Source organism: Astatotilapia calliptera, chromosome 23 (assembly GCF_964374335.1).
Source record: "Astatotilapia calliptera chromosome 23, fAstCal68.1, whole genome shotgun sequence".
Classification (NCBI taxonomy): Eukaryota; Metazoa; Chordata; class Actinopteri; order Cichliformes; family Cichlidae; genus Astatotilapia; species Astatotilapia calliptera.
The window spans coordinates 31,929,457-31,941,598 of record NC_137443.1 but is presented as its reverse complement, the minus strand read 5'-3'; the positions used below and the strand labels follow the sequence as shown (position 1 = coordinate 31,941,598).

General features: G+C 39.7%; 1 protein-coding gene across 4 annotated transcripts in view; it reads left to right on the top strand.

Annotated features, from left to right (window-relative positions):
- Nucleotides 1-12,142, top strand: part of LOC113016662 (voltage-gated inwardly rectifying potassium channel KCNH7-like) — a 73,548-nt gene that overhangs the window by 17,219 nt on the left and 44,187 nt on the right. For all 4 annotated transcript variants that reach the window (XM_026159656.2, XM_026159655.2, XM_026159653.2 and 1 more), the window contains exon 3: nucleotides 8,065-8,220. In XM_026159656.2, coding sequence (XP_026015441.2) covers nucleotides 8,065-8,220 — 156 coding nt within the window. The remainder of the gene's footprint in view (nucleotides 1-8,064; nucleotides 8,221-12,142) is intronic.

Below are 12,142 nucleotides of genomic sequence, written 5' to 3'. Positions count from 1 at the left end.
TTGACCCCAGGTATTTAAACTCATCTGCCTTCACTATCTCTACTCTTTCTATGTTTACCTTTCCACCTGTCCCATATCTTATTCACACACACATATTCTGTCGTGCTTCCACTGGTTTTCATTCCTTTTCTCTCCAGAGCAAACTTCCACCTATCCAGGCTCTCGTCTGCGCGCTACTTTCACTATAGATCACAATGTCATTGGTAAACATCATATTCCACTGAGAATCCTGCCTGATCGTATCTGTCAACCTATCCATCATCATTGCGAACAAGAAGGGCAGCTCTGATGTAATCCCATCCCACTATATCTCAGTGTCTTGATGCATGTCCTGTACCAGCCTCACATACTTCTTTGCCACTCCTGACTTCCTCAAGCACAGCCACAGCTCATCTCTTTGCACCCTATTATTAATTTTCTCTAGATCCACAAAGACAGAGCACCTCTTTTTGACCTTCTCTGTACATCTCCATCAATACTTTTTACTACAGCTTTGCGCATCACCCTTGTTCAGAATGAGCAATGCTCAAGAAGTTGCAAACAACCCAAGAGCCACATCTCAGTTTCTACAGGCTTCAGTTATATGTGAAATATTACATTTTATGACAGGGCAATTAGAAAAAGACTGAAAAATCGCCCCTGGTGCACGCAGAGTATTTTCAGACGAAGAAACCGTTTTAGTGTTAATGTGGACGTAGCCTAAGAGGACTACTTTATCTTGAAACTTTGCTAGTGGAAAATAAGATGTTGTTTGACTACTTTGGCTACTAGCCAGTTGCCACAGCTGCCTATGGTTGTTTATGTTGGTCTGCAAATACTCACTAATTATTAGCTCAGTAGAAGTAGAATTTGAAAAAATTCAATTCTTTAAAGTAAAAGTTGTGCCTGCAGCCAGCATGTTTCAAAAGACACTTTCACTTTGAAGCCAAATGGTTTTCATTTCCAGTTTGCAGATTCACAGTTTCCATACAGCTCAGGGAATAGCTGTGCAGTGCTTGTGGAAAAGTCCAACACCTTCAAACTGCGACCACAGCAGTGTCCTAGAGACCAAAGCAATTGAAAATAGTTGTGGAGTTGTGCAACACATTTTTCCCAGTGAGAGGTAAAACTCAGGGGGTTGCTGACCGCTGACTAGGGCTCTAGCAATTATTTTTCCAATGACTGTCATCAACTTCCAGCAAATAGTTAGGGAACACTAATTTTTCCCTCATGATCAGTGGTTTCTGGTAGCTGGTCACAGACTAATCTCTAGGCCTATGTAACTTCGGCTTTATTTGTCACCACATGTTTGCAAAACCTCAGTAAGAAAATTGAATATTTCTTCCAGTAGTGTAGACTATTGACTTCTGCTGAGCCTTGGGTTTTGTGTTTTGGCCATTGCCATCTTGGTTTTTTGGAGCTATAACTTTTCAACCAGGGTTTAACTGAACAGCTACCATTTCAGTAGTGGGTTAACACTCCTACAGGTTACTCAGGTTATTTCCTCAGCAGGCTAAGATAAACAGCCAAGAAAACATTAAGGATTAAGATAATTCTACTGCCTGCTTGGCTGACAAGTCATTTACCAATGAACTGCCAACTCTCTTTCTTTTTGAAACCAAAATTGAAGAAATCAGTAAATTTTCTTTAATTGGTGAAATTAATACAATGACATCTCATGTCCTGTACAGCACTAAATATAATTAAAGTATCAGGTCTTTTACACTATAAAACAAAAATTTTACACTATAAAATACTATGAAAAAATCTTGAGATATCCCTAATTTCTTAATGATTTGCTACGAAAATGGGAAATAGGGGAAATGGGATATTATTAATTGAAACATGCATAGAAATACAATATATAAGGAAAAAAAGAATTTGCACAATTCTAATGAGATTATGAAAGTCAATAAGTTGTAACGCCCACCTTTATTCTTCAATAGAGCCTGAAATATCTTACGCAAGCTTTCTTGTAATTTCTTTAAGTAGGCTTCAGGAAAAGAGCTCCAAGCTTCTTGAAAGATATTTCAAAGCTCTGCTCGGCTGGAGGTAATGCCCTTCAGCAGAGCAGAGCAGTGATCCCTCAAGCTTAAAATGAGCTTGAACTGGCACAACCTTTGATGGTGTAATTAATGTAAGTTGAGAAAGAGAATCATGGCAGTGAGGCACAGACTGAGAGAACTGTGTTGAACAGAGACATGTATTGGATAGCTCTGTAATGAAAGGACATTGTTGGAATTGTTGGTCATTGGTGTATCAATGCAATATAAGACACTACCCTCATCTGAACTTTGTCCTTAGCTCCATTAGTGTTCCTGTTGTTAGTCCAAACCTTGAGGTCAAATTAAGGTTCCCGGGAGTCTTGTGTACTAAAAGGTGTCTATAACGTGTCTGTTATGCAGAATATCAACTTTTATCCACTGTGTTTGAGATGAATGCCGGTTTTATCTCATGCACAGTTGTGTTAATTTCATAGTAATGTCTTTGCTTGGACCAGTCATCTAGGATACTGGAGAGACATCAAGTACAAAAACTGGCATGGAGGTGACTTTGCATGACTGGAACTACCTTTTTTTTTTTTAATCTTGTGTTTTTATCAGAATGGACACTGACTCCCCACTGTACCAGAGTAGTTATGTTCAAAAATGATAATGCTATACAATGTGGCTTTGGTCTGAAAATATTAAAGAGCATGCTGTGATTTGGCGTAGTCTGCATATACACTTGGTAACACACTGTGCTGCCATCCTGCCGAGCCATCTGTCTAGCAAAAGATTACTAGGTAGCTCTGTTAATCCAGGTAGCTTCCTAACTGCACCCTGTCAGCGAGGAAATGAAGTTGAGTGGAAAATGTTTCAATGAATAAGACCCACGTTTCCTCTCAGGCTTAAGGCTTGACCTTGACACACCAAGCAGTTTCAACACTAGCAAAGCAGTAGCCTTATCACGCTGCTTATATATATAGAATTCCCTCCAGTTTGGCTCAAGAATCTTGTTTATGGGGATGATAGGCAGTTTTGTGCGCATTAGATCACTTTCACCTTGCCAAAGTTTGAGATTCTTTGCCACTTACATGAACTGTGTGTCAGCACTTTCCTCCATCCACCATTCTCTGAGGATTAGAGACTAGAAAAGAACAGATTGTGTTTCTGTTTCACTTCATCCATCCATGACTGTAAATTTGTGTCATGGGAGGGCTGATGCTGAGTCACACACTTTCTTTAAGTTTGAAGGGTATTTTTTTTTTCAATTCTAAATCTGTTGTTAAAGCAGTAGAGATGGCACCCGATCTATTAAATGGAGATATTTAACTGTGCTTGCTTTGCTTATAAATATTCAGGTCAGAAATTCTCTGACTAAAGTTGTTTTAGTCAGAGAATTTCAAAGGTGTGCTCTCTCATTACACTGCACCATGTAAAGCAGCTCCATTGCCTGCGTATTAGATTTAGTTGGACAGAGAACATTCTGCTAATTAATGCTGCCGGCAGGCTGTGTGTGAGTGACTGTGTGTGTTTATGTGTGTGAGCCAGTGTCTGTCTGTGGCTGTTTCAGAGTGTGCTGAGCCGAGATCTGTGGACCTCATTAGCGTTTTTGTGCGCATGCTTGGCTGTCTCACTGCCAGTGTGCACGCAAGAAATGTAAATGTTATTTCTGTTTGTGTGAGTGTGTGCATGCATGTATGTGTATCTGTGTTTGCCTGTCACACTCCTCTGAGGCAGGATACACAGGCAGATGGGCAGAAATTTGCATCAGCAGCAGTGTCGGGAATCTTTCTGATCTGTCCGTTTATAATGCGTCAGGTGGCCTTCCTGCAGAGAACCTGGGCAGCTCTCTTTCTTCTCAGGAAGAAAGACATGCAGAGACAGGAGCAGAGAACGAGAGCAGGCAAATAAAGACTAAGGGGAATAAACCAACAGAAAAAAAAGGAGTCTGGATTTAAGAGACATGAAGGAGTAAAGGAGTAATGACCAGAAGAGATAGAGGGAAAAGAAGTTCATGTAGAATTATTATTTTTATGCAGGTTTAAAACTAATACTAAACCCATATTAAAACTGGTCACTCCGCTCCAAGTAACACATGCGTCAACTGAAGTAATGACAAAAAGTCAGATGTCTATTCATATTAATGTACAGAATTCACCTGCTTGCTGCTACTACTGCACATTCACCCAGTGTATATACTATATGTATGTATATATATATATATATATAATGTTCTTCCTCTACACCCCCCCCCCCCAATTTTTGCACATGTCGAGGAGCGTGTCAGGCTACATTTCACTGTGTGTTATACTTGTATAACTATGCATGTGACAAATAAAGAACCTTGAACCTTGAAAAGATCACAATGTCCTTGTGCCCCTGTATGGCTTAGAAACTATAAGCACTTCTCTACTCCATTGTCTTTTTCATATTCAACTGTATTTGAATTGAGCCATTGCTAAGTATATGACATGAGATCACATGAAAAATTATTACAATAAACAAAATATAGATTTTTTTAACAAACTTTAAGTTTTTATAAAATTCCCATCACTTTCTTCTTCTTCTATTCTTCTTCATACACACAGCTTTAAACCCATTCTCATTCTTATGTTGCCTAAAAAAGCCATTGTCACCAAGTCACCATTATGTTTTCTAGAATATAATACTTGACACTTATGAATTATAAATGCCTATGGATTCCAAGCAGCCTATTTTTAGAGTCACTCATACACGTACACACATAGATTGCATTTCAAGGCTGGGGTTTTGTCCCTGCAAGCACTACTTTTATAGACTGCTCTGTACTGTACTGTGAACGAATTTACTACAAGTACTGGAAAGTACTGTATGTTAAAAAATAATATAGTATAGTCAACTAATCACATAAAAATGAAATCATAACTATCTATATTTGATGTGAGCATCTCCAGTTCTCCTGGGTACAGGTGCAGTTATTCAAGCTTGGAAAATGTGCCACAGGTCTCTGGATTTTAGACTGGCTCACTGTCTTTTGTCTCTTGATATAATCTCTGCATGGTGTGTTTAGTGTGGGGCTCTTTGTTCGCCTTGTGTTTGAAGATGCAGGCCATTTACCATTACATCACATAATATTTAGCAAGTTTTATTGGATTTTGTTCGTTGATGGATAGAATGCTTTGAGACTTCTGCACAGCACTGTATGGTTGTGCACATGTGAGGGCATCTGTGTGCATGCATGTGATTTGTTTTGCATGTTTGGTTAGTCTATGCAAATGTGCATTTGTACAACTTCAGACACTTCTTCAGCACTACAACTGAAAAAATGTAATGATAGGTGGCTGGGTGGTGTTTGTGTTTTCAGTGGAAACACTGTTAAATGCCCATCTAAATGATTTATTCCATTTGTTTGTTGCCATAAAAGGGAAATTTCTTTCAACACCCTGTATATTGGCAGATGAATAAAGATAATCATTTGAAAAACATCTTGAAGTCACTTTGTACTGATGACAGAATGGTGCAGTGAGTTTAACTTTCTTTGGAGCGCTCAGTTGTTTCCATGGAGACAGACGGAGAAGATTTTAATTTGCAAACAAAGTGAGTCAAATTATAGGATGCTTATCACTGTCAGTGCTACTCCTTGTGCTTAAAGAGATAAAAACAACAGATGCATTTGTATTTTTATAATGACAAACATATCTGAGCTGAGATGAAAGCTAAAATCAAAGTCATTGATTGAAGTTCATATTTTAAGTTGGGGTAAATAACTGAATCTGTCAGTATGAGGTAAGTACACAATAATATCTGGATGCACTCTTTTCATATCCAAAATATTCCACTAATAATGTGTGTATATTTGTGTAGGTCAGGATTTAATCCCTCTAGCTAACGTCAAAGTCCTTCTAGAAGCATGACTTACCACTTGGCAGCCATATTGGTAACTCTTCTGGGGCGATCGTGGCTCAAGAGTTGGCAGTTTGTCTTGTAATTGGAAGGTTGCCAGTTCGAGCCCTGGCTCCGACAGTCTCAGTTGTTGTGTCCTTGGGCAAGACACTTCACCCGTTGCCTACTGGTAGTGGTCAGAGGGCCCGGTGGCGCCAGTGTCCCACAGCCTGGCCTCTGCCAGTGCGCCCCAGGGCAGCTGTGGCTACAATGTAGCTTGCCATCACCAGTGTGTGAATGGGTGGATGACTGAATGCAGTGTAAAGCGCTTTGGGGTCCTTAGGAACTAAGTAAAGTGCTATACAAATACAGGCCATTTACCATCTTCTGGGTAGTTATTTCATAAGTGTATGGGGAGCGTGTGAATAAAATTGACAGTCAAGTCTGATTCAAATTGCTTTTAAAAAGTATGTTGAATGCAAACTAAACTATGTGGATTATCTTGTCTTCTTCCTGTCACCCCAACCGGTCGCAGCAGATGGCCGCCCCTCCCTGAGCCTGGTTCTGGTGGAGGCTTCTTCCTATTAAAAGGGAGTTTTTCCTTCCCACTGTCGCCAAAGTGCTTGCTTCAGTTGTGATTCAAAACAAGCTTCTTTTTTTTTACCTCAAGTCATAGTTGCTATATCAGAATGCTGTTCTCTTAATACTCACTCTGTAGTCAATGCTGTGTTCATAGTGTAGTGTGTATATGTGTGTATATAGTGCCGGTTTACACCAAGAGTCATTTTAAGGTAAAGGTACGGAACTGGAGAGGGAACACTAGCAATCTGGTCATTCCCTGTGAGTGAGTAGGCAGAACTAGGGTGAAGAAGAGGCAACCATCTGCTGTGACTTTATGTTCTGTATTATCTGTAAGCTACAGTGCTACAGTGTTGACACTGTAGTCACAGGAGGCACGGTAGTCGTCCCCCCCCCCCCCCCCCCCACCCCCCCGCCCCAGATTTAAGTGAATAGTTCAACCCACCCATGGTGACACTGATATACTGTTAGGCCCTGGATATTGCTTAGCCCTGCAAAATCTGGACTTCCTAAAACATAAATCAAAACCAGGCCTTGTGAACTACTTTGGTTTACAAAGCTGCACAGTAGCATTTGAGAACCTGATATAAGAAAGTGAGTGGTAATCCACAATTCTTTTGTAGGCAGAGTAAGAATCGCAGTTTAGGGTGTTTGAGCAGCAGTGCATCTATGCTCCCCCAGAAGCTGGGCTGGGTGCCTGCTGGGTGAGCTATAAATAGCCTAATAGTGATACCAGGATTTCAAGTCTAGTGTGTGAGAGAGCATCTTCCAACAATGTCTATGTTTATTAGTTAAAACATAAACATGCATCTCATTTTTGTTCATTGCTCCTGTACTACAGCTTTACTAATGTTGGCAACACTTCAATTACTATTTAAGCCTAGAGTAGGATTAAAGACGGAATCAAACCTAAAAATAAAAATGTAACAATCATATTTTCTGTTTATTTGAGGGTTTTTTCTGAAGCTAGGACAAGTCAGCTGGTAGGAATGGTCTACAATTTTGTCTCCTATATCTGCTTTATTTTTGTTCACCTCTTTCCTATTTGATCAATTAGGAACATTTAGATGTGAGGCATTAGCAGCTAGCAGGGTTGTATTAAATTACCTCCCACTGTGAAGCCATTGCCAACTCTAGTAATTGGGCCTCATTTTTTTTCCTTCCATGAGAACTGCTGTGAAAATATTCATGGTTGTTACATGAAGAAGAAATTATTAATTATTCAAGGGGATACATTATTTAAATAATCTGCTAATGTTAGGTTTGATGTAAGCTGTTTGCAATGTTTCAACTGTACTGAACTGTGAAGGACACTTGCCGCATGTCTGTATGTATAAAATCATTGAGCTCCAGTGGGTTTCCTCTCAAAGGCCTTGTTGACCTTTTCACCCTCATTTTTCTGCCAGACCTGCCTGTGTGAGCAACGTTATCTGGAATAAGATGCTTGAATGTCAAAGGGTGTTAATGGAAAACTCCAGGGTCAAAATGTCTAGAAACCTGCTATGTCGGGTTTAAATCAGGTTTTCCATTTTGCTTCAGACTGAAAAATTACAAAGATTGATTGGGCCTCATAATTTCGAGATTCTGTATCTGCCACTGGCTCACATGTTAAGTCAATCAAATAGAAAACTCTTTCTAACTGTGATTTCCTTTTGCTTAGGTTCAAACTTCCTCTGTGCCACCCATATCATCCCTGTGAAGAACGAGGAGGGTGTGGTCATGATGTTCATCCTGAACTTTGATTACATCCTGGATGAAGGCAGCAGTGACTCGCTGGAGAGACTAAACCATACCTCACCTTCTAAAGCTGATCAATGTGAGTAAAAACATGCAAGGCCCAGGCAGGAGAAGGTCGGTGCTAGACGACCGTCTGTGACATTTGGTCGGAGCTTTTATTCGTTTCCCAAATCTGGTTGTGTTTGTACCATTAAGTAAATATAGTGTTAGAAATAATACACGTATAAAGGTGGACATATATTAGAAATATATAAATATACTAGAGACCAGTGTTGGGACTAACGCGTTATTAAGTAACGCGTTACAGTAACTACGTTATTATTGTGGTAACGAGCACGGTAACTAGTTATTATGCCAAAGCCGGGAACGCGTTACTCGTTACTGGGATTTAGAGAGGCTCGTTATTCGTTACTTCGTGTGGTGGCTATCGCGGAACTTCCACAGATTCAATAACATTAGCAAGTGGTGGAAGCCAGCAGGTGGATGAAGGAAAAGGGAGGCAAGAGGAGAGACCCGAAGCGGCCGCTGGTCCGAGAGTGTCAGGTGAACTGAACTTCAGGTAAGAAGTTATAACCTGCAGTCCATCTGGGTCAGATATGAACCAAGTTTAGGTGGAGTTTATTTTCGTTATGCTGACTTTTTCGTACTGCGTGCTAGCTAGCATGACGGAGTTTCTATACAGCTGGGTGGTGCTATGTTACTGATGTTGAACTTTATTTTGTTCATAAGGTTAATTATTAGAGTTGCCAACTGTCCCGTAAAAAACGGAATCGTCTCGTATTCAGAGAAAATATCATGCGTTTCGTATTGAGGTGAAAAGGAACACAGTTTGTGTTTCAGCTACAATGAAAAAGACACAAAGCTGGAGTTATTCTGTGTTTACGCTGCACAGCTGCCTCTTCTTCTCTCATCCTCTCACCCTCCCTCTCCTGTTTCTACTTCAATCATGAAACTGATCAATGATCAGCTGATCGGCTTTTCTCTCTTGTTTATTTATCGCCCACTTTGCGCCAGAAAGAGGAAACCAGCGGATGTTACGGTAAACAACAGCAGCACGTTTAAGCTTGATCAGCTGCTGTTAGAATTTATTTAATATTAATTTCTAGTATCAGCTGATGTTGGCTGGAGCCACAGCTGTAAACCTGCTGGTCATGATATGGTTTGGTTATGTGATGAGAGGGAAACATGAAGATGAAACCAGGAGATGTCCTTACTGAATCATCAGAGCTGTGATGGAGAAACAGGTTTACCTTTTAGGTGACATGAATGAGTTGAAGGGAAGTTATGAACTGTTTCTGAGAGATAAATAACACCAGGATCCTTTTCTAAGTAGCTGACAGCTGGTGCAGGGGCGGGTCTAGCAAAGTGTTGCCAGGGGTCCATGTAGGGCATTAAAAGGGAAAGGGGGGCACAAAGAAATACTTTCTTATTCTCATTTAAAATGTCTCACTTTTAAAAAAATAATTATCTGAGTCTTGCAACAAACAATTGATAGATTGATACATATATCCCATCAGAACAGTGTACATCACTGTCACAACAGCGTTTATTTTCATTCAAAGGTTTTATGATTTTTCCTATAATGGTCAAAATGCCCGGGACGATTTTTTTTGTCCCAGTCCAGCTCTGTATGCAGCTCATCTGCAGTCTGGTGTTACCTACATCTTCCTATTCAGAAGGCAGAATTTCCGAGTTCTGAGTACAATCGAAAGCACCACGACTGCAGTTTTTGTGTTGGATGTAAAAAGCAGGCTAGGATAGAATCAGGCGTGGGATTTCTCTCGTGGAAATGTGCACATTATTTTTTCCTTTCTATTGGTAGGTGGCACAGTGCACTTGTGGCAAGTAAGCAAGCTAGAAGACTGGCAATCTTGCTGGGTATCCAGTTACGGAAGCAACACATTAACAAGAGAATTCTGAGTAAAACCAAAGTTACTTTCCCTAGTAACTAGTTACTCTGAAAGTAACGAGTAACTTGAAGTAACTGAGTTACTTTTGATAGAAGTAACTAGTAATGTAACTAAGTTACTAATTTAAAGTAACTTACCCAACACTGCTAGAGACCTACTATAATCTTAATGTTGCACATGCTGCTGTCTGCTATAATTGATATTTCACTTTAGTATAACTGATCCGCACTTTGTGTTTATGCCTTTTTTGCGCTGATTCTAAAGCTGTTAGTTTCATCTCTCTCCAAACAATATTGACCGAACCAGCAGCAAAAAAGATCCAAACTATGCTTCACAAAAACATCGTCATGAATTCCCTCTGACTTTTGCTGTTTTGCTTCCACCACACTTCATGCACAGCTCTCTCTCTCTTTCTCAGTATACTTCAAGAACAGTTTCCCGTCTAAAAATCTGTTTTCTGCATTATTCGCTTGCTTGTTACGCACAAGTCTGCCGTTGTTTACAGCGCTGTCGGCTGCTGTTTTTTTTCCTTTTACTTGCTTCCGAAAAGAAAGCCTCATTTCTGCTGTTCAATAGGCTTCTGAACAAATGTAAACTTTTTAAAATTATGCAAAATGCATAATGCGCTAATAAAACCGCTGTAACTTCAGAGGTAATGTTCATATGTTGATTAATGGTTTTCTTTCATTTTTGATGTACTGCAGAATATATTTTATAAAATCCCAGGCCAGGAAAATCACCTTCATGTTTTTCTGTGTTTTCTCTTCAGCTACTTTGACACAAAGGCATCTGCTGTGATGCTTACACCTTTGATAAAGTCTTGCAAGTGTCAGCTTCCTTTTTATAGATACAAAAATATGTAAATGTACTGATCTGAATTATAATATTTCTGGCTCTCTGAGGCAAAATTTCCCAGATTTAAATCGAATTGAATCAAATCGTGGATCGTGAATCGGAATTGAATCGAATCAATTCTAGAAATCAGTGACAATACCCAGCCGTATACAAGACTGCTCAAAGACGTTTCACCATTAATGCTTCAATTTTATCCATCCATCGAATTTAAATTTAATTCATTTGTCTTTAATATCAGGCTATGTACCACAAACTTTTAAGGTGGTGGTAATTAAACCATTATTTTAAAAAGTCCTTAATCGATCCTTAATTATAGACGGATTTCTAAACTTGCTGTTATTTTTAAAAGTTATTGAAATAGTGGTATTCAAACAGTTAGCTGATCATCTGCAAAGGAATGGTTAGTCTGAGGAGATTCAGTCAGGATTTAGAGTGTATAGCACAGAAATAGCACCACTGAAAGTCAAATGATCTTGAAATTGGACTGGTGTCTGTGCTCATCTAACACGGCTGACCACAGTATTTTACTACAGTGATTAAAATACACTAATGGTAGCAAAAGAACTGAATCGCATATCTTTATACAGGGAGTGCAGAATTATTAGGCAAATGAGTATTTTGTCCACATCATCCTCTTCATGCATGTTGTCTTACTCCAAGCTGTATAGGCTCGAAAGCCTACTACCAATTAAGCATATTAGGTGATGTGCATCTCTGTAATGAGAAGGGGTGTGGTCTAATGACATCAACACCCTATATCAGGTGTGCATAATTATTAGGCAACTTCCTTTCCTTTGGCAAAATGGGTCAAAAGAAGGACTTGACAGGCTCAGAAAAGTCAAAAATAGTGAGATATCTTGCAGAGGGATGCAGCAGTCTCAAAATTGCAAAGCTTCTGAAGCGTGATCATCGAACAATCAAGCGTTTCATTCAAAATAGTCAACATGGTCGAAAGAAGCGTGTGGAAAAACCAAGGTGCAAAATAACTGCCCATGAACTGAGAAAAGTCAAGCGTGCAGCTGCCAAGATGCCACTTGCCACCAGTTTGGCCATATTTCAGAGCTGCAACATCACTGGAGTGCCCAAAAGCACAAGGTGTGCAATACTCAGAGACATGGCCAAGGTAAGAAAGGCTGAAAGACGACCACCACTGAACAAGACACACAAGCTGAAACGTCAAGACTGGGCCAAGAAATATCTCAAGACTGGTTTTTCTAAGGTTTTTATGGACTGATG